Source organism: Rhinatrema bivittatum, chromosome 3, assembly GCF_901001135.1.
Source record: "Rhinatrema bivittatum chromosome 3, aRhiBiv1.1, whole genome shotgun sequence".
Classification (NCBI taxonomy): Eukaryota; Metazoa; Chordata; class Amphibia; order Gymnophiona; family Rhinatrematidae; genus Rhinatrema; species Rhinatrema bivittatum.
In genome coordinates, this window is record NC_042617.1 from 80,867,747 (window position 1) to 80,894,893 (window position 27,147).

Genomic DNA, 27,147 nt, shown 5'->3' on the forward strand with positions numbered 1-27,147 from the left:
AATCAGAACCAATTTTAGAAGATTAGACTGAATTTTGTGACTCTCTGGAGATCAGCATTTATGCATTCCGGTCACCTCAGATGATTACTGATAAGTCTCCTTCCTGTTCAGCAGTTACCAATTTTGTCCTTCTAATTCACAAGTGTCTAATGGATTTTTGTGTCCCAGATGCATTATTTTATGGTTTGTTTTTTTTTTTTTTTGCTTTGAAGCACAGCTTGTAAACTCTTGACCATTCTTTTTTAACAGTTCCTCCTTTTGTTTTGTTCCAGCCTGCCCAGTAGAAAACACTTTATGTGCATAAAATTCTGTTTTTGTGTGTAAATTGAAAAGCAAGTTGGGGATGGGTTCTGTGGGTAAAGGGAAGTGCAAATCAGATTTTGCACGTGCTTTTATCTGCACACACGAGAGGCATTCCAGTAGGTGGAAGTCAGGGCACCGAAAGGATTTTCACATATACTTTTGATTTTCAAACATATGGGCATAAATGTACATGCAGAAAATTACATCTGCTCCAAACAAACCACACATTTTCCAAACAGACTTAGATGCATAAGTCTGCCTTGAAAATTCGGGTGAACTTCAGCCATACTCAAGCTTGGTATGTCTATTCTGTTACAGTTATTTGCGTCATCTGCAAATAAGCATACCGTTCCCTTAAGTTCTTCTATAGTGCCATAACAATATTGAAAAGGACTGATCCTAGCACCATGTCCCAAGGAAGCCAATTGGTCACCTTACCTTTGCCACCATTGACCACCATTCTGAGATCTGTTGCTTAGCCATTTCCTCACCTAGAGAACAACTTTCTGTCTGAATCCATACTGACTAGTTTGTTTATCAGTTTTCTCTGCTGAACAATGTTAAAAGCTTTGCTGAAGTGCAGCTGAGAAACATCCACTAATCCTACATGATCAATCACTTTTTTTTAACCAAAAAACTTAATCTAGTTAATTTCACAGGATCTTCTTTTAGTGAAACCTTGACTTCGGGAGCCCTGCAATCTTCTTGTTTCAAGTTATTGCACTATATTTTTCTATAGGTGTATTTCTGTAGTTTTGCAAACTGTTGAAGTTAGATGGATAGGTCTTTAGTTACCTACGCTCTTTTTTCCATTTGCTCCTCCCTCTCCCAGTCCCTAAAGACAAGTTAAACAGAGCTGAGAGGGGAGCAGTCAGCACTTCCTTGAGCTATTGGCAGAGCTGGCGGGACCATTAGGTATACTAGGTGGCCACCAAGGGTGCCAGGTGTGGGCAGGGTGCAGTAGTCTGACTGAAGGGCGGTAGTTTTGAAATGCAAGGAAGGTGGAGAGGTACCCGTGGGGGCGGGAGGGTAGGGCGAGATTGCGTGTTTGTTGAATGGTGATGGAGCTGTAGGTGTGTTTCTCGGGTTGGGTGAGAAGGAGATAAGGATCAGAAGAGAGAGAGATAGAGAGAGAGATAATATGACATCATGATGACATCACCACCTAGGGCGGCTGCAAACCCTTACACTGGCACCGGCTATTGAATTATACTGGAGGGTAGTCCATTCGGTTGCATTGCCTAATCTATTCTCCTTGCATTAGTACTCAAGTAATTTCTCCTCTGTACATGCTGACAACAATGCCTGGAATGGCCCGCCAGAATAGGTGCTGGAGGCAAGCATTGTAACAGAATATAAACAGTCTTGGGACAAATCGAGATGGTATGGTAAAAAAAAAAATAAAAGGGATGAGAGGTTGGGTAAAAGACATGGCAGAGATGAGAGGGGATCTGATGTTGGTTTTAGCATAGGACATTATATGCTCATCTACTCAGTGATTGAAAACCAGACAGGAAGACAATTGAGCTGACTGGATTGGCCAATTGAGAATTATTTGCATCAATTGTTATTAGCCATCATGGAGAGTACTGTGAACATATATTTGACAAAATTAACAAAATTCTTGGAAAGCATATCTTGTAAAATAAACAGATAGGCCTCTATCAAGTAAGCCAGTGAACAGGAAAGATATGAAGGTGAAGTTACCAGATAGCTTTAGCCAGATATTCAATGGAATTTATCAGGATAAGTGTTCTGCTTAGTGTACCTGGATAAAGCTGTTTGGACAATTTGAGGGAAGATATTTATCTCACCAGTCTTACTCAGTTAACTTTGTCCAAACACAGCTGAAGATCAGTGCAGCCCGGACAAGGGAAACTGTGCCCCAGGAATGTACTCAGCTCTGCCTCTTTTTACCCAGGTACGTTTTGTCCAAGCAATGAGTTGCCCAATCAAAATTTAGTCAGGGAGCAGGGGAAATATTTACATTTCAGGTTCTGTCTGAATAACTGCAGAAGTCAACTGGACATGTCCTTTGAACATCAACTTCCCTTTTATGTAATGCAGCAATGAGTACGTCTGTCCTCTCAGTGAATGGATTCAATAAACAACCAATTAATGCTCTTGAAAGAGTTAACAACTCACCTTCCATTTTTTTTTTAGGTTTTCGTTTATCTATGTCAGGCCAATAATGATGTTGGTACTCTAACCAGATTTAATTGTCCCTTACAACAGAATTTATTTCTTCTTTTGCTACTGTACTTACCCTTTTACTAACTCTACAACAATGAAGTCATTTCCATCTCCACTGTTATACAATATGAGCCCATCCGGTGATGTGGTCTTGAACTGGAAGAAAAGGTGCATCGATGTGTAGGCTTGCAGTGTGGCCAGTGCAACATAGCTTGCTTTTGTCTTAAAGGTGACTGGGTCTGCTATGATATTTCTGAAGCCAAATCTGGCATTTAGTTCACAATATGCTATGTCCCCATTTTTGCACAAATCGATGTATGCCATGCCATTGAATGTCAAGCTTTGTAAATGGCCAATGAAATTGGAAGGGACTACGGACAGATAACGGCGTTCTGTTATTATGCCAGTTTCGATGTTATGGAATTCTAGCCTCGTGTGGTCACCAGCCATTTGACCTTAAATAAAAACAAACAAATATATTTAGTGCAAGAAATTTAGAAATATGAACCATTTTCAAATCTAATGTCTCTAGATGAAACAATGAATTATGTGATACTAGACTACAAATGTAAACCTTTCACAATGTGCTTTCACAGTATAAATGACCCAGCAATTAAAATAAAGGGCCTTTTTTGTTCTATCATGCCCACCTCTCTATATTTCTCTCAAAGGATTATATAGATTCGACCATTTTATCCCAGAAAAGCATGATCTCAAGACACAGTGACCTTTGTCGGCCATTTAACAATGATTAGTGGCATAGTGTAGATCGGTGTTTCTCAACCACTGGTCCATGCACTGGCACTGGTCCCCAGCATCATTTCTGCCAGTCTGTGGCGCAATGGTCATTGCAGGAGGATGAGGAGGAAGCAAGACCTGTTCAGCCACTGCACGTGCCATACTGAGACTTTTCCTAACTCTTCCCCCCCCCCCCCCCCACCTTGTAGACCTTTCATTTTCAATTGGGGCTGATCCTGAGGTCCCATTTCATGAACCAGCATGACACCGAGTCAGAGTCCGCTCCACTCTCAGGCCCCACCGGGAATGGATGGGGCCAGCGCAGGGCCTGACATCAGAGTAGACGCCGAGCCACTTGCATGCAAGCTCCTTAGCATTTTGCTGCAGCTGCTCTCTTCCCAGAGATCAAACCTTGGGACTGGCTCCAACTGGGGGGAAAAAAAAGTCCAAGGGGTAAGGAAGGAGTAGCATTGCTGGCTAGCAGGAGAAAGGGAGGGAGTGATTTCTTATTCATTTTTTTAAATGACTGATGGCTGACTGGGGGTGGGGGGGCAGGAAAGTGAGAGGGAGAGATTTTTTTCAATGATCAGCTGGTGGCTAGCTGGGAGGGAGAGGGAGAAAGAAGTATTTGCCTTTCCCGAGGACAATACCGTTGGTTGGCTGGGAGGGAAACGGGAAGTTTGAAAACAGTTTTTGGTTTTTTTTTTTCAAATGAGCACAACTTTTGTTTTTCAGAGAACAGATTTCTTAAACTGGCTAATTATTTCCTTAAAAAGACACAGGCCAGCTGCAGGGCTGCCCCATGAGATTAGTCTATCCTCTTCCCCTTTGGTTTTCTGGTGGGGACCCCCTGCCCCATAAAGCAGTAAAGCACTGCAGCCCATCCATTTCATTTAAGGAAAGTCTCTAACCAGTTCCTAGCATACAAAGGGTGTGCAACGCTGGCGCACATCATTCTAAAGTTCCAGATTGTCCTTGCAGTTAGCCCACAGCAGTTGGAACATTTTTAGTGGTTCAGCTTAGGGTTTACTCACATTTCTTTGTATTTGTTTTTTTTTTTTCCAATTGACAGTTTCTTCCTGCTCCTTTGGGTTTCCAGATCAATTAGATCCAGGGCTGGGATATGATGCTATAAACCTTACCTGCCAACCACCCAGGGATTTTTTTCCAAAATTGTATATCCTCTCCCAAATTCAGTTTAGTCATTTCAGCTGCATGCCATGCTCCTGTAATCACGGTCCCTAAATCCAGCCGCTGTACGATTACTATGGCGCACACTCTCCCCAAGGGGCTGTGATTGCCGACTCTGCAGTGTCCCCATCCTTTGCCAACATGGGAGTCAGAAGACCTGAGCCGGGAATCGAACCCGGGCTTCTTTGCGGCGCGGCACACAGCACTGTGGCTACACTCACTGGGCTGCCTCTTCTCATTTCTTTTGATTAATCGTTTAATGCAGGGGTCCCCAAAACTTTCAAGAGAAGGGCCACATGAGACATTTCAAATCATTATGAGGGCTGGAGGGCATCCTCCTCAGGGTTTGTTGAGCTGAAAGGAGAGGGGGGAGAGAGATCCTCACAATTCTTTGCTGAGAAATGTTTGAGGAGAGGACTATTTCTGGCTCTTTCACTGATTTGAAATCCTGGAGAAAGGGGGAGGCAGGGGCCAGTATTCCCAGGGGTCTAAAATGTGGCAGATAGAGTGTCGGTAATAATGTTTCTAGATTTCTCCAAAGTTGGCCATTCTGCCACACCCCCAGCAACCTTGCCCCCTGCCTCCCCCTTCCCCAATACCTGCCCTATTGATGGTGGGATGGAGAGTTTGTATGCGTGTGTGTGTGTGTGGTGCACTCTCTCTCACTCACCTTCCCTCATACAATCTCATTTCTGCACTACATCCTTCCTCTTCCTCATCCTTCTCCATCCCTTTTCCCCTCCACTCACTCCCCTCTTTTGCAACATGTCAGGTTCATGAGCGAATAATCCTTTCTGGAGATCCCAATCCTGGGAGAGAACCTCCATCTTGGTAACTGGATAGTGATGATGAGGATTTTTGTATTCTGTGCCTCCAAAGCCTGCATTCTTAGGGGATGATGTCCATGACCCCTTCCTCACAAATCTGAAAAGTTGGAAGCATGGTTGGGAGATCTAGGAATCACCATCCTTAGTGGGCTTTCCCTGGTAGCCCATCACGATGATCAGCTCAGTATTACCAATGCCTTCATCTCCAAGGGCTGCACTGCCCTCCAGAACAACCCAAAAATCCATATGGCTGTACTGAAGCTTCTCCTCTTATCTTAGGCCCAGTGACTCCACTTGCATAAGAAGCACTAACACTAGCAATGAATAACACAGCCAATCAGTGATGGTCTTGCACAGGCATGCTCCGTCCATGCCCCTCTAATGTGCTGCCACTTGTTCTTCTGACTTCAAGTATCTGAGTTGACAGTAGCAGCATAATGAGCACCTACTGTCGCCACTGCAGGCCAGATCAAGCTTCTTGTCGCATTGCTGATGTAGACCAGAGCAGACTCCTTCTGCTACTGTTGCAGAGGCTAGATGAAATTCACCTAAGGGCTACATTTGGTCTTCAGGCCATAGGTTAGAGGCTCCTGATTTAACATTTTAGATATGATCTCTGATTCTCCCTCTAAGATAAGATATAAGTGCTACCACATATCAATGAATAAAAGATAGTTTCAGAGGTATGTGCCCGAGGTTCCAATATCTGTCCTCATAATTTGCTTATACTGGGTCTCCAATCTATGCAAATATATCTCATGGGTAACCTAAAATCTTGATTGGGTATGGGGATCAATAATGTTGTATGCTTTCATTGTATTAAGGTTAATCCAACTTGGGGAGAATCCACTATGTTTTTCTTTAATGTTAATTGAACAGGCTGTGGGAATAAACAGAATATTTTCTTTCACTCTCATTGAGTGGCATACCAGAGGCTACTCCTTTTGGAGTGTCTAATTTTATAATTGCAGCTATTTCAAATGTTTGAATCTTCTATTTCTTTTCTTAAATTATCATGAAAATAGCATCTTTAACAAATGCACTATATTTGTTTCAGTCATTTCTAGAGACAGTATTAACTGCCAGTACTTTATGTACTTTAGTGGGAGATTAATTTAATTTAAATGTCCATCACTGCTTATTGTTTATAAAACACTTTCTTACCCACTGGAGGTACTGCAGTGAAGTAATATGCATGTCACAGTATTCACTACATAATTATGTTTAAGTGTTTCATATTACACATCGTCTTGCAGTTGATAAGACCCAATATTCCATGTAGGGCTTTCTAAAGAGGGAAAAACTGATTTCTCTTTATGAGTTTATAACTTCCATTAGATACATTCCAGCATTATATAAATAATAGCATTGGGTGGATTTCACCTGATTCTGTCATTTCAGAAGAATAGAGATTGATCGGTTTACAGATTTCATTTCTGTGGTTGCCGCCCTGCAGACTGAAAACATTTGTCCAGGTCCTTGAGTGGAGATTGGAGCACAGGACCTGGAGCAGTGGATCAGGGTCTTATTCAGGAGTTACAGCCTGAATGGTAGGAGGGGGTATTGATTGGATCTGGGAGTTAGGATCTTGATTGAAGGTTGGGATCTTACTTAAGGGTTAGGGGTTTAGATATGGGGGCAGTCTTGATGAGGGGATTGGGGTCTGCATTGGGGGTTGGGATGGTTTTGATGGTGGGTTGGGGTGATTAAATTCCAAATGCTTTCTGGCCCATTCACTTTGAGATTTGGTTGGTATGGGCAATTTTGTGACACAGTGTGTACACACTACAGTTTTTGGTTTTGCTTACACCCATTTTTTTTCCTGCCTGCGATAGTGGCTGCAATTTAGCGGGCTCACAAAAAACTTTTTGTGCATTGCCCATTAATTGGTATTTTAGCATGCACACTAACTTTTTCAGAATGTGCATACGGAAAAACTTTAGCAGGAGCTGTAGTGTCAAGGAACCTTTGTGGTGTCAAAACTTCTTTTAAAAGTGACTTTTATTCATTGTAGTATTTTTTTAACCAGGAACATGAGATATTTGGACATTTCCATTGTTTAAACATGTGTATGTATCAACTTAGACAGCAATCCATATGATTATCAAGATTTTTACATGGTTTTCAGTGTTTGGGCTTCTTTGGATTTGGATGCTAGTATACACCCAATAAATATTTTGTGAGATTAACATTGAGGTTTCTTTTCCCCCAGGACTTACAGTATATTAACCCTTTATCAACCATACTGCCCTGTGTGAGCCTAATCTTATCAGATCTTAAAAGCTAAGCAGGATCAGTCCTGGTTAACACTTGGATGTTGAGCTACTAAGTAATACCAACTGCTATGGGCTGCAGAAGTCAATGGCAAACCACTGCAGAATCTTGCCAAGAAGAATCCTGGCTTAGTGGGCAATGACTATCCATGCCTGTAACAGACAAGGTGAATAGCATAATGCCTATACTGTACATTAAAATGGAACTAATGATCTACAGGTAGTTTGTACTCTTTTATTGTAATTAAAAAAATATATGACATTTTACAATGACACACTATGAACCATGTTTAAGCAAAATGATGTAAGGCTTCAAAAACATTAAAGCCCTGGAAGGTTCTAGTTTGTGACCCATCAGGAAGCTGGCCAGGCATTGAGTTACTTGTATCTCTCACATTTGCTAATCAAAATAACATAGCAAAATACTACAAAATATATAAATTTAGCAAGTAGATTTTCTGATTTAGGGGCGTTGAAAATGATATTGTTTTAGTTTTCAATAAAGTACTTATGCCTCTATTTTCTCCTAAATGTATATCTTCATTCGCATCTCCCAGTTTTTAAGTTCCCTGTTTTTTGTAACTTATTTCACTACATTGTTTCCCCCTTGTTTGATGTAAACTGGCATGATGTCCAGACGAATGTCGGTAAAGAAAAGCCATAAATAAATAAATAAATACATACATATATACATAAATAAAAAATATTGAGATTTCAAGTCAGGAAGTCAGTTAGTCTTGGTAACTTGCTAGATAAAACCAAATGAGTACATTTTAAGTACAGTAAAGAGTAATCTTCACCTTACTGATAATACTTTTAGCCTTATAAATGTAAGGGGGTCATAGATTGTCCCTTACTAGTGAGGTTTGTGTCTTCACAGATACATAGCATTGATGTCAGAGAGGATGCGTAGTGAAATTTCAGATACTGCTGAATTGAGACGCGGCTGGTAGTTTAGAGGATTCAATATTGTGAAGGAACCCAGAAAGTTCTTTGGTCTTTCCTTCTGGTCTTCGGGTAAGGAGTCCAGGGATCATGGTCAGAGTGCCTGGGACTCTGGGGAGGGAACTTTAGGTGCTTGGAGCATCCAGGAAATGCTCTGAGCCAGAGGCTAAGAAGATTCCTTTTTGGAGGGGAACCGTATCCAAGTTGTTCTTGCTCTTTTGGGGAGTTATTCAAAGTGTGGTGTTGGTGAAATGCTGGAGATGCACCTTGGAGTAATCCAGTCTCCAAGAAGGTGTATGGTCTGCTATGAATGAAGTTCTGCACCAGGAGAGAGGTGGCAATGACTCCTTCTCGTGGACTCTCAGAGGAGAAAACTCAGGAATAAGAGATGATTTCATTTGTGTGCAAGGCAACTGCCAGTATTTTCCAAGGGAAAAAGGAGAAATCACCAGCTTCATTCAGGTACCAAAAAAAGGGATTCTCATATTTGGGGAGATTTCTAAAGAGTATCCAGAGATGGGTCTGGGATACAGAGCAAGGATCTGCAGGAGTTGAGAAATTGCTAGTTATGAACTGTGAGCCTGTGAAAGGATTTTTTTTTACTGAGTGTTACCAGAAGAAGGTATACGTTCTACCAAACTGTTACCATTTCACAGGTACTTCAGGAAACCTTTTATCCTGGAGCAACCCCCAAACCTGTATGGCTGTGTGGTTTATTGCTGGAGGCACCAAAAATGTCCAAAGCAAGTTTTCTATCATTTCAGAAGAATCCAGAAGCCTCATGGGGTGCACGATGGGCCCACAGCTCTCAGCTAAGCCCTTGTATCCTAGGAAGGTGTGGAACAGTGGTACACAGAAATGACCAAAAGTTGCTTCTGACCCGACATAGCTTGAATAGACCACCTTGTATAACTATTCACACTTTGGCATACCTTTTAATCAATAGCAGTGGTTGTGATATGTTTTGGTGAAGGTGAGAGAAATAAAAATTGTACACTACTGTACCTGTCATAGCCTGTTGGTCATCCACCATTAACTTTAAACTTTTTCCTCGACGAACCACACGCACCGTATGCCATTCATTATCATTGAGGTTATAGCCAGCAAAAAGTGTCTCTGGACCCTTGCCTGTAGGATATGCCAAACAGTCATTACAGAATCTTTAAATGAGTCAACATGTGAGCCGCACAAAGGGAGAGAAGGATAGAAAGAGAGAGGGGTGATGGGAGTAGGAAAACAATATGGAAATTAATGAAAATCAAAAGCAGAAAACTATTGAGAAGAAAAACAAAACTAAGGACCAATTAGTTGACAAAGAAGATGTTTAGATCAGGTTGGCATAAGTAGGCACACCCAATATCATTTGGTAAACTCATACCTGTGCATACAAATTGATAGTTAAATGTTTTCCTTCTTTACACATTTTTATTTTACTTACAGGATTTGAAGCACTCCTATTAAAATCTGAAATTCTGCTCATTTTTTGAAGTACTGTACAAACACACAGTATGCAGAAGAAGGCTCCAGGCCACATTTTAAACCTGAATATTGTACTCTCTCGTATTGCTTTCATGGCGTATTAAACCTGCAAATGTCCCATGTAGTGAAATGTGCATGGGTGCTTTTAGCGCATTTAAGGTACTCCAGCTGGGTAGTTTGTCTTTCAAAATGTGTGCAGAGGCTGCATGCTAAACATACTTTGTGGCTGTTATTTTGGTGGGTGGCAGAGGAGGGTAAAATAGTGTAGGCGCTTTTGAAAATGTCAAGCACACAGACTATTTCTTTTTCCCAGTGGCTGAAAGTACACATGCCATGGAAACCAGGCAGAGGAGGGCAATATTCAGACAGGGCAATCTAGGCAATTTAGTCCATTTTAATGCACCTAGATGGCTTTGAAATTTGTCCTCCTCCTTCTATTCACTCTCTTTATAGAGCTGGTTTAAAAAAAACAAAAACATTTATGAGGGCAAAACATAGTTTTACAAACATACATGGGTTTCTGAAAACCGCCCTGTGAGAATAAAAACAATTTTGCACCCACTTAAAAGAGGTGTTCCTGGGGGCTGGAATAGGGGCAGGGAGACCATTTACAGTCATATTTTGGATTTTTTTAAGTATGCGTGTAATGCGTCAGCATTTATACTTGCTCTCATCAAGTCAGCATACATGTGCACGTGTAAGCTGTGCAGGGTCCCCTGTTCATTTTCAAAGTGTTCTTGCACTTGTAAATCCGTTTTGAAAATTAGGACTAGTCAGCATGTACTTTCTATACTCCCTATATTTCATTACTCAGTAAAAGAATAAGAGTAAAGGAGACCCAGCTCCATGCTCTGTCTGTAATTTTGCACACTGTGGGTTACTTAGCAATTTTGTTGTAGACAAAAAATGGAAGAACAGCCTTAGTATTTAAACTAAGCTATTGTAAATGTTACTGTATTCTGCAGCTTTTGTCCTCTATTTACAGAATAGTTCTGATGGAATGCTACACCTTGAATGTTTCAAAAATATCAAACTCCTAAGCATGGAATTAGAATTTCATTCTCTCATGGAAGTTATTTTGATATTCTGGCAAGACAAGATATGGAATGGAAAGGCATAACTCATACTTTGTGGATAACTGAAAAATTAAAATAATTAATACACATAAAAAAAAAAAGAAAAGTTTGTACAAATATCAGTAGTCTCATAGATAAATAAAATCTTTGAAGTAAAACACAGCAGTGACACTAATTCTGTTAAACTCTGCCTTAATATCAGTACAGAAATTAGCATTTCAATTTTTAAATGCCAAAAAAAACCTCTTAAAATTTATTACAAAGAAAAGAGCTTTCTTGAAATTCTTAAAGAAATTTTGCACTGTGCAATTATACTATTTACATTTAAGGAAGGGCAATGATATGTACATTAAGAGGGCAATTTTATAACAGCACATTTGGGGATAAATTCGGCATGTACAAAGTATATGTAGCCTTTAGGCTGAATTTTCAAAGCAGACTCATATGCATAAGTCAGCTTTGAAAATTAGCAGGTGTGTGCGGGATGCCATGCTTGCTAGCAGGTGTAAATGCATGCTTATAGATTTGCAAGCATCCTTTTGAAAACTGAATGTAGGCGTGACAATGTTTTTCCCTCTCTAACTTCGCTCCGCTCCAGAATGCCTCTTTCCAATGTGCGGATCAGTACATGTGGAACCAATTCTGCATGCACTTTTATAGGACATAACTTTCCCCGGGGTACCCTTCTACAAGCCCATTTATGAACATAAAACCTTGTTTCATGCATGCAAATGCTTTTGAAATTCAGGCCCCAAGGGGGCAATATTCACATTGTCTGCCTAGGTGCAAAGTCTGGATCTTGTAGCTATATTCTTTCCCCTTGAAAACTGTCCACAGGGACTAAGGACCTAAAAACGTTGTACCTGCTGTTTCTGTGGGTAAAATACCTGAGGAAACTACTGTATCATGTGTAGATTTGAAAGTACAATCTATCCACCCAAAACATGCCCCCAGGAGAGCTTTCTTTTAAGCAGGCTTAAATTATGCATGCTGTGCAATCCTGTGAGAACTTTTAGGAGAACTGGCTGAAGGCAATTTGGAGATAGCCAAATTTCCCCAGAGCAAATGACTTTGAAAATTGTGCTCTGATGGCAAGCTTCCATTATTTCATCTAGTCAGTCAATCCTACAGCTTTCTAGCCTTCCTAGAGGAAGGTTATCACTTGTGCTTTGCTCCTAGCAGGGCCTCCACCAAACTTTGGGTAGCACCACTGGAATTCAACTGCAAAATGTCAGCCAGCTGTGCCAGCAATGGGGCTTAGCATCTCAAGGGGAAATTTTCAAAAACGACTCAGCATTTCAGTTGACAAATCTGATCTACCACGTCACTCAAACCACATTCCAGCACACAGATAGCGATCACTGCCCCTTTATTTTCTACTCTATTCATCAGCAAACAGCATCCATCTTTTTCTTAGTTGAAAAGCAACTACAAAACCACCTCCTTTTCAAGACATAAATGAGAATGTGTCTGCCTGAGATATATTCAGCAAAATAACAATGGGGTACCAGATTGTTTTCTATGTAAAGTCTTCAGAATGAGAAGTCACAGCCACTTTGCTTCCTTTTTTACAGTTCTGCAAACTTACTGAGCCAAACATCTAAAGGCATTCAGCTCACAGCACTTTTCTCATGCTGCAACTAGATATTCATTCTGACCTTGAAGGATGTTTGGTTCTGTCTCAAAGAGATTATTTGCATAACTCTGAATTTCCCTGAATCAAGAGTATATGCTGTAAATGTTTATGGTGGATATTTTCTGGTTATTACCTAAATGTGTCCTGGGAACATAGCTAAATGTACAAGTGTGGAAGAATTGCTTTCTGGAGAAAATAAAATGGATGCATTTTCAAATATTTGTGCCTACTTCACCAACAAAAAAATGTATCTACAAAAAAAGCAGGCATCGGTGTCTGCACACACTCTGAACCAGCAGCAAGTTTCAATGCAACTGTCCCTGGGTAACAAGAACATGTGGTCTTTGTCCTAATACAGATAGTTTGAAAATTGATCCTGGAATGGGAAAATCCCATCGTTCCCTATACTAGCTACTGAATTTGTTATAAGCATTTACAGGTTTATGCAATGAAGCCCATGCTAAAATAGTTTCACTGTGCAACTTATGTGTTATATGGGCAGAAATAATTACAAAGGGAATGGTGACATGTACCCTCAGTAGTGTGGCCATGGTAGTAAGGCAGATGTTACATTTTTGCCTTTACCAAATCCATGGAAATAGCAGAAGAAGACTGTCTAACATACTATTTCCTATGGATCCTGTAAAGTTACATTTGCATATGATACTCCCTAATTTACATGGGGGTAAATGCTAATTTTAGACCAGACAGACCTTCGCACATTGCAGGAAGAATTCTAAACAAATAACCACAAATGCATAATGATGGAAAGTATGGATGAAACAGGCTATGATGTTGTTAACTTTTAACATATATTAAGTCTTACAGAGTATAAGGGGGAATGTTTTAGAAAATATGACATGGGAAAAAGTTATAAACTATTACCAACTAGCAGTACTGCTTCCTATTTTCTTTGGGAATTTCTTGGTAATAAACTGGACCCTCTCTAACAGATCCAAAATGATGAGGAAATGATAATGGAATTATACAATGTTTATTATTCAAGCTTCTCACAGTCATTATTCACATTGGGGTAGATTTTGAAAAACTGCGCGATAGCGTACTTTTGTTTGCACAGCAGGCGCAAACAAAAGTACGCTGGATTTTATAAGATACGCGCATAGCCGTGCATATCTTCTAAAATCCTGGATCAGTGCGCGCAAGGCTGCCGATTTTGGGCAGCCGGCGCGCGCCAAGCCGCGCAGCCTGCCTCCGTTCCCTCCGAGGCCGCTCCGAAATCGGAGCGGCCTCGGAGGGAACGCTCTTTCGCCCTCCCCTCACCTTCCCCTCCCTTCCTCTACCTAACCCACCCCCCGGCCCTATCTAAACCCCCCCCACACCTTTATCCATGGATTTACGCCTCCCGGAGGGAGACGTAAATCCATGCGCGCCAGCGGGCCGCTAGCGCGCCGAGACCGGACCCGGGGGCGGTTCCGGAGGGCGCGGCCACGCCCCTGGAATGCCCCGGCCCGAAACCACGCCCCCTGGCCCGCCCCCGAAACGCCGCATCGTTCGGCCCCACCCCTGACACACCCCCTTCCGAAAACCCCAGGACCTACGCGCGTCCCGGGGTTCTGCGCACGCCGGCGGCCTATGGAAAATAGGCGCGCCGGCGTGCAAGGCCCTGCTCGCATAAATCCGGGTGGATTTACATGAGCAGGGCTTTGAAAATCCGCCCGATTGTGTGGCTGATCAGACAAACCTAAACAGAAAACTGTGTACCCCATCTATCACCTGAATTTCAGCAGCTTCAAAAGTCATTACTAATTGAAGTCTTTAGCAGGGTAAGTTTCAGTTATCTGCAAAGTCTTTTGCTCTCTTCTTGTTACCTGGTACAATCTTCCTAATTGGAACTCCTGGGCTCACAGTTTTATATGTGATCATTTAAAACTGTGAGCCCAGGCGTTTAGCCTGTCAATGTAGACATCTGATTTGTGAGTAGCTGGCATTTAGTGATGAACATCTCTCAAGTTCATAGAAACCTGTTTGATTGGAATCTTGTGGCCAGGCCTTTCAAATACCTGATTGGATATGACTGAGTTTGCTGTCATGCTATGATTGGGTGCTGCAAATCAGGGGATGCCCTGCAACATCTGCAGTTAATTGTCAGGCCTTTAATTGGCTAGTGTTCATTTCAGATCCGACTGGATGGCAAGGACATCTTGCTAACAGTCAGTTCAGTATCAGACCATATTTGATCATCATTATTTTGCTTTTGTGGCTAGTTGTTGAGAAATCTTCCTGCAATATGCTGAACTCTGTCTGTTCTCGTCAAATTCCTAATGACAGTTCTGATATTCCAGCATGACATTTCAAACTAGCTAAATTAAAGTCTATATTACTTACTGAGTCCCCTCTCCCCAATACCAGGAACTTCCTGCAATAGCTGCTGAGTTTATGTTTGTCTGTCTATGTATTTCTATCTTACAAGGTGTGGGCAAAAGCAGAAGCTAACTGCCTGACTATATGATGTTATATGCTTCAGATAGAAAAGAAAAAAATAGCTTGATAGATAGAAATTGCCAAGTGCAATAGCTGCTTGCTTATATGTAATATTCTATTTCCCTTTAGTATTGAAATGGTGGTGAGCCTCCTATAATAATTTTTAAGTGTTTTTGATGAGCATATGTTAGGCTACCCAATATGTTATGTCTTGCCATTTTTGAATTTCACAGATTTCCCCTGAGGAAGCCACAATTTTGTGGTGAAACAAGAGGTGCTTATCGGGAACTACATATGGATTTACATATTGAATTAGAGAAATCCTTGTTGATCAGAGTTTGGGAAAGGCATTGTTATCTGTGGGATAGATTGTAAAGTTTGAGATGTTTAATATTGTATTGTATGGGTGAAGATATTGTGACTATATGAGATCCTTATATATACATGGGGATGACAATACATGTTTTGTACTAATTTTTATAATATTATTTGTTTTGTCTAGCCTAACTAATAGGAACTACATATGGATTTATATATTGAATTAGAGAAATCCTTGTTGATCAGAGTTTGGGAAAGGCATTGTTATCTGTGGGATAGATTGTAAAGTTTGAGATGTTTAATATTGTATTGTATGGGTGAAGATATTGTGACTATATGAGATCCTTATATGTACATGGGGATGATAGGGATGTGCAGAGGGACGCCACAATATTGTGGGAATTGATTTTGCAAATGCATATGGGCACTCAAGAGTGTAAGCTCTGGTGCCAATGATGCAACCTGCATAACCTCGGGCTGGTCATGGTCCAAGCTGCTGGCAGGCAAATACATATGGGCATGGGCTGGCTGAAACAGGAATACTCTTTTGACTTGGAACAGGAAGACTCTTGGTTTAGAACTTTGACATCCAACACACACCAGAAACTGTGACCCAACAATACAATGCTGGTCTCTGGGGTAGCCCTCCAGCCACTTGAAAACCCTTTCATACTGCCACTTGGAAGTTGTTTATGCATGAGGCAGATGAATGCTCAGGACTTGGAACATAATGAAGGCTCAGGACTTAGAACAAGACATAGGCCCTGGACTTGGAACATGACAAAGGCTCAGGACTTGGAACTAGACAAAAGCTCTGAGGGAGACTGGTGCTAGAGCATACCCGAGATAACAATGGGGCTGGTCACGTACCTTGCCTATAGTGGCGCAGGCAATGAACTCAAGGACTTGGAAAAAGGTGGAAGCTGGAACAAGAACTCCGAAGACCAGGTACAGGACTCAGGAACTCAGACTAGGAACTCAGACTCAGACTCCGGACTCAGCAACTCCAAACTCAGACTCAGAACTAGTAAGGACTTCCAAAGACTTGAACCAGCAACAAAGACTCTGAAGACTCTAGACAAGGCAAACGCTTGGATTCAGGAACAAGATAAAGCAACCACAGGAACCAGGAAATCAGGAACAAGAAACACAAAACATGAAGGACCTTGAAAGTGCTAGCTGACTTTTGCAAAGGCCAGGAGCAAAGACTGAAGAGCCTTTTAATAGGGCTGGCAGGAGTTTACATCATCAAGAGGTGCCACAGCATTTCCCACTGCAGGACTTTAAATCCAGGTCTATGGAGCATGCATGTGCCTAGTGAGATGGTGCTAGGCAGGATCAGAGATGGGGGTTGGTGGCCCACAGGCCCCAAAATTCATGGCAGCATCAGCAGCGCTCCTCTGCCATATGGATGGGGATCTATTTAACAGATTCCTTTGACAGATTTATAACTCACATTTCTTTACATGGATAAGATTGCTCCCCTGCACTGTTCTTCCCAATGCAGCCCTGGAGAAACACTTTTTTCTGATTTGGAGCTTTAATTGAAGAAAATGTTACAATTGCCACCCACGGGATGCTCGTGGCGCAGCCTTCTCACCTTCTCAGATGGACCTCAGTGCTCAACTCTCCATTGTTGGTGGCTGCCGGCTCCGACCTCGGGCCCCTGCCAGTGTCTCTGATCGGGCCGTGCTGCCCAGGACCTCCATCCAGGATTTGTCTTCCAAGCAGACCTCTCCGCTCGCTCTGCAGAGAGTCGGCACCTGTGGTGCCATGCCCCCTCCTAGGCACATGCACGCGCAACTCTGATTCTTTTAAGGGGCCCGCGGTGGAAATCTGGCTGTGGACCCGGATGCTGACATGATCACCCTCAGCATACTTAAGCTCGGGCAATGCTCCTAAGCGTTGCCTTTGCAACAGGTCTCCTTGGTTCCCTGTTGATCGAATGCTCGTTGCTACTAGAGATTCTTCTCGCCTTGTGTTCCTGTTTCCTCATTGTTCCTGCTTCCTCGTCTTTCCTTGTTCCCTGCTTCAGACTGACCTCACGGATTTGGACCTTGCTTTGCCTGACTCTGCCTTGCGACTCTCTCCAAGTCCGACCTCTGCTACGTACGACCTCGCCTGCCTTCTCCAAGTCCGACCTCTGCTACGTCCGACCTCGCCTGCCTTCTCCAAGCCCGACCCCTGATACATTCGATCACGCCTGCCTTCTCCAAGTTGACCTCTGCTACGTCCGATCTCGCCTGCCTTCTCCAAGCCTGACCTCTGCTACACTTGACTACGCTTGCCTTCTCCGTGCCCTGACCATCGCTATGGATAACTTTGCTATAGACTCTTTCTTGTCCAGAGTTCTATGCTGCTCACCACAGCTTCCATTGACCATGAGTCTCCATCTGAGTTTGACAGAGATGCCTCTGCATCTATCCTCTGGACGTGGACTTTCTAGGCTTCAGCCTTTCTTTGCCCAAGCACCTCCAGCCGCTCCCTGTTCCTTGGTGCTTGGGTTCCAGTTCCGCAACCCATCTGGGATAGACTTATGCCACCTGCTGGTTGTGTATTTGGACAGCACTGTGTACATCAAATACCTACCACTTTCGACTACCTATCTCTAGGCCTGCCTATGTCCTGCCAGCCCCGGCACCCAAAGGCTCAACCCGAGGGGAACGTGGGCTGGTATAGGTGAAGCTCCTGTGGCCTCTAGCTTCAGCCCACTCCACCTGCTGACAGTGGGGACCCAAGGGCCCTTGCCATGGGTTGCATCAACCCCACCTCAGCCCAAGGATCCACCTCCAGTGCAACAGAAAATATATCTTTACATGAACTCTTGAAATAGGTTGAATTTTTTTGGTTACACACAAATCCAGTCCCACCACCACATCTGAGCAGGGCTATTATTGATTGAGGGGTGGGGGGGTTGGCACAGTAGGAGTTTTGGATGCTAGTGCAGAAGCCATTCCTCAACAAATCAGGTGGGACTTGAACTGAAGTGGCCTGTGCACAGTGATATCTGCATCAGGTCAGAAGGTGCAAAGCTGCCCCTCTAACCACACTTCAATCTCAAGGCTTCCCCTCCTCCATGCTTTTCAATATCTTGGCAATGTGGGCAGGTGGAAGTGCCATGCAGGCTTCAGTTCTTATAGTGGCCACAAGGTGACAATGTTGTCTATTCTTATAATAGCTTGCTGACACTTTGAAGCTATTGAAGGTACATCTTGTGTTTCTCAGAAGAAAAAAATCTTGTTTATTATTATTTTTCTTTTTTTCATTGATTATACATTTTTATTTTTGCTTTTTATTTTTTATTTTATTTCTATTATATTTCATGATGGGGAGCATATATTGCTTAATATCATGACAGGAGTATAAATCTGTCTTAATAGGTTATGAGGAAAATTTATTTTGGTTTCTAGATTTTATATACTACTTCTACAACAACATCTACTCACCACTTCTGTAGTATTATTTAATGTACACAGTGCTGTCCAAATACACATAAAAGACAGTTCCTTCTCTGTAGAGCCTAAAATCTAATCAAGACTAAAGTACAGACAAAAGGTACTTTGGGAATTTCATATATTAAGAAAATGATTACAGCTAATAATGCTTTGACTGAAAGAATCATGGGTTAAGATTTAAGAACATCTTCAGAAAGGTGGGTTTTTTTTAACTGGATTTGAATAAGGCCAGAGAAGGAGCATGATGTACCAACTCAGGAAGTCTATTCCAAGTAGGGGTGTGCATTCGTTTTCGACGTATTGGCAATCCGCAACGTATATGTGTTACCGGGGAGCGTTAGGAGAGCGGTCCCCCTTAGAGGGAGTGTGCCCTTGGGCCCCTGGCATGATCCCGCGCCAAGGGTAGGTATAACGTGGGTGGCGAGAGGCAGCCCGACCCCCAGCCGGACCTGCATGCCTCTAGAACCAACTTGTGGAGTGTTGGTGATGAACAGTCCTCTGACCATTCCCAGCCCTTTCGGACCTGCTGCTGGGATGGCAAGAGGCAGCAGGCCGGACTCAGGGCGTGGGCAGACGAAGGATCAGGAACAGATGACGAAGACTCAGGAACCACAGACTGTAGACGTAGACTCTGAAGCAGGATACTGCAGACGTAGACTCTGAAACAGGATACTGTAGACATAGATTCTGAAGCAAGTAGGGAGGTTCAGACGTTGGCACTGTCTCTCAGGGTGCCCTACACAGCCAGTACAACTGGTCTGGTCACAGACCACCCCATCCTACATCCCAGGAGCGGAACCAGCGCAGGAAAGGAAATATGCTGCACAAAGCAGTCCAGGGTAATGTACTGCAAACCGGCAGTCTAGAGCAGGAGGCTGCCCACCGGCGGTCTGAAATAGGTTACTGCACACCGGCAGTCAAAAGCAGGTTAAAACATCAGGGTCAGGAACAAACATCAAGGAACATCATGAAACATCAGGACGTGCAAGACACCGGACACCAAGCTGAAACAGAAATGGAGACCTGACGGAGCGCTGGAAGCGGAGACATCCAGAGAGGTGTAACTCCAATGCAAGGCAAGGCATTAGTGCTGGAGCAAGGCTTTTATAGCCCAGAAGCAGGCAACTCCCTGGGAGGAGTCCAGATGGCCCGCCCCTCGCTGGCTCCATAAGAGTGGAGAGGAGCTGAAGGCCCGCCCCTTAAGAGAAGGGCGTGGCCCATACCAGAGCATCCAGGCTGCAGTGGAGCAGGTCTCAAGTAGACCCCAAACACCGAAGGCCTCCCAGGCCGTGGAGCTGGATCCAGACAATTGCTCAGACGAGGCCCTGGCTTCCGAGTGGCCTCCAGAAGAAGGTGAGATGCCTCCTGTGGTGCAGCTACAGGAGGAATTGTAACAATATGTCCCTATTCATTATATTTGTGGGGTCACAAAACGTATGGCAAACCCCCACGAATACAACGTATCTAACAAATAAACCCCCCCACCCTCCTGACCCCCCCCAAGACTTACCAAAAGTCCCTGATGGTCCAGCGGGGGTCCTGGCATGATCTCCTACACTCTGGCTGTTGGCTGCCGGTATTCAAAGTGGCAATGATAGCCTTTGCCCTTACTATGTCACAGGGGCTACCGGTGCCATTGGTTGACCCCTGTCAATTGGTAGGAGCACAAGATGGCGCCAGCCGTCCATTGCTCCTACCATGTGACAGGGGCTGACCAATGGCACCGGTAGCCCCTGTGACATAGTGAGGGCAAAGGCTATTGGCGCCATTTTGAATACAGCAGCCGACAGCCCGAGTGCAGGAGATCGTGCCAGGACCCCCGCTGGACCACCATGGACTTTTGGTAAGTCTGGGGGGGGGGCAGGAGGGTGGGGGGTTATAGTTAATTAAATTTAAAAGGTTGGGATGGTGTTTTTTTTGGGAAACGAATACATACGTAACTAATGATGAACGGATCAGGGTCCCCCGTTAATGGATGCAATGGATTTGGCTCCCCACTAATATGAATACCGAATGGGACGAATCTGACCCTGCTGCACAGCCCTAATTCCAAGTGTCACAAGGTAGAAGACCCTGTGTTGGGAACTGGCGGTGGAGTAGAAAAGGCATAAAAAAGATTGACTTGCCCGATGATCAGAGTTCACAAGAAAGGGTGTAGGGAGAGATAAAAGTGGAGAGGCAGTGAGGAGCCTACAGCATGAAGGTGTCTGCAGGTCAGAGGAGCTTAACTGTAGGCAGACTTTAATAGGGAGCCAATGTAGTGACTTGAGAAGAAGAGTTACATGAGTACAGCAACACTGTACTCATGCCTTCTTCCTCACGCAGCTGAAATTCAGGATAGATTGTAGAGGAGAGAGATGGTTCACTGGGAGGCCTGTGAGGAGGAGGCTGCAGAGCAAAAGGCGATAACAGAGTGGTTATGGCCAGTCATAAGGGGCAGAACAGAAATCAAAAAAGGAAGCAAAAATAGTGGGAAAAGGGATACAAGGCCAGTGGCATATCTGACCTGTTCAAATTTAACAATTTATCGAGCTCCAGCAGGTCTGCACAGCCTACAAGGATGAAGGTGGGAAGGAGGATGGGAAGGATGTGGCAAATAGACCAAGAATCATGACCACTTAGCACAATTATGGGAAGCTGTGGAAACATGTTGATCTATTTAGGTTGTTGGAGGGTAGGTATAAGAAGAATGAAGGGAAGAAATGGAAGAAAAGTGATGGGGTTATGGATCGGGAAAAACAAGTGCCTACAACATTATTAATTGGATCATGATCTTCCTGTAACCAGCCAGTAAGCATCAGTTTTTCAAAAGGCCCCATTTCCAGTGCAAACTGCAAAGATAGCCCAATGGTTTGATGTGTACCATTAAATTCAGCTGCAAAGATATTGATGAGGGTTTATGCACAGTTTCAGTATCTCTATCAGGCTCTCATCTGTGAAAGCCAAGCAAAAAAATATGCCTTCTTCCTCACAGTCCTGGCACGATCTCCTGCACTCGGGCTGTTTCTCTGAACAATTTTTCCAACACATGATGGTATTATCCTTTGCTATAGTGCATAAGAAAGAGCTTTGCAAATTCAGACTTATCTAGAATATATTTTACCTAGAGGGGAACTTCAGTGAAAAAAATGTCTTGCCCCCAGAAGTGTGTTCCATCTAAGAGGTATCATTTGACAGCAATGACTCAGGTAAGGGAGTGTGGGCGCAATCTGTTGATGGTGAAAACAGAGTTAGTATTCCATCTTCCTTGTTGCTCCTGCCTAGCTTTCTGCTCTTGGGATTCAGATTTCATGGCCAATTTTATTCTAGTAAATATTTGCCGATGGGGCCTTCTAGCTCATGCGCTCATTTTTAGAAGTTCAGTTTTTCAGTGCATTGAGTGACTGCGAGGTTTCTAAAGCTAAACAGCATTGTCCGATGCCTAGACAATGATGTGTCGGTCCCAAGGCCTCAGGATCAGTATTTGCTGCAGAATTTTCTGGCAGAGGCCAATAACTTTGGCTTACCACTGGCTCATGAAAAACCTGAGGACATGGTGTTGATAAAGCTAAATGGCCTCATCTAGCTGACATGCTGTGCCAGAAAAAGTAAACATGTCACCCCTGTCTCTCTATCGCAACTAAACTGTAAGCTCCAAGGAGTAGGAACTGTCCATTATGTGAATCTGTACTGCGTACATCTGGTATACACTTTTCTAAATTTCATAAAATTATTCTGCATTTGAATGTCTCGTCGCAAGAAATTTCACATTAAGGGAGCTTGATATAGAAATGTATATTGTCTTGTTCCTTTAAGGCTATTGTTATGGGGCGAAGGCATCTTTGATACTTCATTTTGAGATGATCTCAAAGCTCATGTAGGTTTATAAGGCAATACGAGATTAGCCAAATAATGTGTCTTTTCCTTAGATACAACCTTAAAGGTAAGGCAAAGCAGATAAAAAAAAATCCTACAATTATCAGGCAGCCAGTGGAGATCCTACAATAAGAGACAGACATGATCACATTTAGAAGCCCCCAAAACAACTATTGCCACAGTGTTTTGGAGCAGCTGAATATATTTCAAATTCATTTCTGTGTTACTAGATGGCCCTTGATACCTGCCCTAGATACTTTCCAGCTTAATGGGAGAAACCATTCCTTTACAGCACCTCACCTTTAGGCTGGCTGTGAATGAGATCTCCTCAGTTTACTGGGGGGGGGGGGGGGGGGGGGTGTGGTTTAGTGGCTTAGAGAGCGTGGTCATTTTGAGTTGGCTTCTGGAGATTAAGGAGCTGGATTTTGGAGCTGAATAGTTTTGAGGAGATCTCTGCAGTACACCCCTTGCCTGCCAGGGTCTGCCTCCAGTTTATGTAAAGCGAAACTTTGGTTGTGTTTTGGGCAGCTTTTCTGAGTTTACCTGGGTGAGACCCTGGTCCCTTTTTGGCGAGATACAAGGCCTGAACCCAAGGACCAAGAGTGGGAAGATCTGTGTACCCTTCCCTTGAAGTGGAAAAGCAGCAGTGATTCATCATCTCAGCAGAAGAAAAGGTTTTTTTGGGGACTTTGAAAGTGTTTTGCCCTTTTTGTTTTGTGAGGAGCTTTAGTGACGCCCCCTCCTCACAGGGAAGCTGGGCTGTATTATTAGCCTGTTTTTTCATTGTGGACCTGTCCTAATGAGAAGTCACAACAGAAGGAGTCCAAGGAGAAGAGAAAAGAGTTTTGGGGACGCCCCACCTAGATCTCCACTTGTTGGAACACAGACCAAGGAAAAACCAGACTCAGGTGGACCTCAAGTACATAACGATGCACTAAAAGTATATCTGGGTGGCAAAGATCTAGCCTGCCTATCATTAACATACATGCTTAAAATTAATCTAATTGACCTGGCAGCTTGGCTTCAGGTGATATGTTTAGAAATCATACCTCACTACCAGCTATGAAACTGAAGTCTCAACAAGGTAAATAAGCACATAAGTATGTGGTTCTTGTACTTTGGTGGCAGGCAGATAGTCCATGAGTGGTTTCTGATATTTAACAAGACATATTCAGTAAACCCCCTTCAAAGGACAAGCAGATAGCATTATGGCCAGTGCAAGGATCAGGAGAGCCCTAGGCAGACCAGTGTATCACCACCCCCCACCCTGAGGTGAATGTGACCTTTGACAGTGGTAGATATAGTTATGTTCATCTCTCTCTCTCTCTCCTCTCTCTCTCTCTCTCTCGATCTATCTCTCTATATCTCTCTCTCTCTCTCTCTCTCTCTCTCTCTCTCTCTCTCTCTCTCTCTCTCTCCTCTCTCTCTCTCTCTCTCCACTAGCAAGTGCTCCACAACTGTGTCTTCCTTTCACATTTTGAAAATGGTGCCCTTGCTTACACCAGCGGCACCCCTGGTCCTGCCTAATGGTTGTGCCGGCCCTGGATAGCATTAGTTTAGTTTAAAGTGTCAGACTGCAGCTTGAACTGGAGCATGAGGCAGTTTTGGGATTGTCCCATAACTGTAGCAGAATGTTGATTGGGATACCAATGCCAGAGATGAACTGGAGCTCATACCTGAGGGCTGAGCTCATTCCTGATGGTTTGCCACTCTAGCATAGAGGAAGGACTCTCTCCCCCAGTTAGTTGGCACAAAGAATCAGTGTGGCATAGGTGCCCTGATCAAATCTGCCCTTCTGGGGCCCCCCCAACTGTGTGGTGCAGTGCTGGGAGGCCCCAGATGGCTTCATGTCACGAGATGGATGCAGGCATTCAAGCAGAGGGCAGGTTAACTAGGAAACATGAAGAGATTCAGGTTGATGGATTTGAGCAAGATGGTCTCAAGTGGAACATAGCAGTTGAACAAAAGAAACTGCCTAGCTAGTTTTTTGGTGGGCATGGGCAGTTGGACTTGAGCAAGTTGCACACACTCATCTAACTTGCTCCTCCTCTCCCAGTGTCTCTGCCTTCCACACAGTTCAAGAAATCAGCTGTTCAAACTGCAGGGTGCTTTGTATATTTTATAGAGTACCATGCAGTGTGAACAGCTGATCAGCAGCCACATGGGAGTGAGAAGCATCAATGGTAGGAGTAGGTTAGAGCAGCATGCGGCTGCTGGCTCTGGTGTCCTGCCAGCTGGATAGGGTTGGCTCAGGCAAGGTGGAGGGTGGTGAGGTTGTGTAGTGTAAGAACAAGATTTTTTTTTATCAATAATCAAAGCAAAAACTATTATTACCTCTGGAAACATACCCACAGAGATCAGTGCCTTTTTTTCTCTGTGGACACATTTTCCAGTCCAAAGAATGTGCATAGTTTTGAAAATTCACAGCTATGTTCATTGCTGCTTCCCCCAATCTCATCCTGCCCATGGGATGCAGGTAAAAATGATACAAATTGTAGAACTGATGTGATGTTACTCGCACAGAGGGTAGGCAATTTTGAAAAAAGGTGATTTCTGTTTTTCTACACACAGAAATGGCTTTGAAATGTACTCTTTTGTTGTCTGTCCAGGAAACACTTCCATCTTGTGGCCCACTGGTGGTACTGCAACCTCTTGCATTTCCTCCACAAACAAAATATCAGTTTTTCCAAATAAATAAATGCAGTCTAAAGCTACCAGCCTGACTCTATGTGTGTGTGCTCTGCTGCCTGACTCCTAAATGAGCATTGCATATTCAAGACAGACAAGATCCATCTATCTTTTATAATAATGCTAGTTTTTTTTTTCTTTTCCAAGAATGGTCTCCAACCGGATTACAATCAGTTTTAACTGAATTACAGATACATAGCAAGTAACCATATATTACAGTGTTATTTACAGTGACCCTGCATAAATGTCCTCATATATATTGGATATTATTACTTTATTAATGAACAGGCTGGGAAAAGGCTTGACTGAACAACCACGCTTTTACTTTTCCTGGAAAGTGAGGGTAGCAAGAGGAGGGTAACATTATCTCATTCCAGATTTGGGGTGCATAGCAGTGCAGTTCACTTTCACGGATGACATGGGGGAAGAAGATAGAGTGGGCTTTGGGCCAGATATCTGGTGCGTGTGTAAGATACAACAAGAAAGGGGAGGTATTCTGAGGCTTGGCTATTCACACACATTTGGTTTTGAATGTTAATCTGGCGCCAGTCCAATTTGTGTAGCATGGGTCTATTGTGATTGGTTGCTCTGGGTCTTTCCAGAATTTTGCAGGACGTGGAGGCATTTCAAACTGTACTGAGAGAAGCCATTGAGCAGAAGTGAGTTACAATCAGGGGGTGGCTCAAGGAAATCTGCTGCCTGAGGGGAAGGGTGAGATAGCATACCCCCTCCCCCATAAAGGCATGATGCAGGTCAAATCATGGAGAGTTTTGATGAGTAGAAGTCCCCTGGAGTCTGGCCCTTTTAATGGTTTGAAAGCTGTGTGGAATTGAGTTAGGGGGAGGGTGGGGAAGGCAGGGGTTAGGTTTCCCAGAGATGTGAAAGACAAGAGTGTCAGTGATAATATTTCTAGGAAGCTGGAAACCCTGCCACACTCCAGGGAACCTAACTCCTGCCTCCCACCCTACCCCAGCGTCTGTTCCCTGGAGAAATGGGAATAATTGTGGTGGTCTGTGTATGAATTATACCCTCCCACTCACTCCCCAATACAGTTTTGTTTCCCCCTCTTTTCCTCTCTCTTCCTCACCAACACATCCCCATCCCTTTTCCTTCCTTCCCATTCATATTCCCCTTTCCTTCCCTCCCTTCTCATTCACCCCATCCCTTTCCTTTCTTCTCCCCCTACCCCCCTCCCTTGACTTTGCTTCCCTCTCATTCCCTCTCCTTCCTATCCTACCCTCTTCTCACATCCGCATTCCCTTTCCCTTCCCTTCCTCCCCTCTCATTCATACCACACCCAGGGCCAAAACTATCTTATGTCTTGCCATATGCAAAGAATTACTGTGCTGCCCGCTCCTCATTCTGTTTATTTTTATTGCTTCATTTGTATTGCTTTTCCAATCGGAGCCCGTGCAAAGGTATTAGGTGGCTTAGATGAACCTTACGCATTCCAACCCCTCTCATGGCTTTGTCCACACATACTTTAAAAATGATGCATTTCACACGAAAAAGAACATTCAAAGTATAGTCTGAGGTAAAAATATCACTTATGTATATTTTATTTGCATCCCCTGCTGAAAACCCTACAAAAAATACACTTGGCGTGTTAGGTGCGAGCTTGTCCCTCAGAAAGCCATGAGGAAACTAAAATGTAATCACAATATAGTAAACCTCCCATACCAAAACAGCTAACTGCCAGCACTCAAACAGTAACAACTCTATCTATTT

At 43.5% G+C, this 27,147-nt stretch overlaps 1 protein-coding gene across 2 annotated transcripts in view; it reads right to left on the reverse strand.

The window, feature by feature from the left end:
* Positions 1-27,147, reverse strand: part of NRXN1 (neurexin 1) — a 2,509,029-nt gene that overhangs the window by 1,256,603 nt on the left and 1,225,279 nt on the right. For both annotated transcript variants that reach the window (XM_029593411.1, XM_029593405.1), the window contains 2 exons: positions 9,476-9,598; positions 2,570-2,951 (listed from right to left, as the gene is read on the reverse strand). In XM_029593411.1, coding sequence (XP_029449271.1) covers positions 2,570-2,951; positions 9,476-9,598 — 505 coding nt within the window. The remainder of the gene's footprint in view (positions 1-2,569; positions 2,952-9,475; positions 9,599-27,147) is intronic.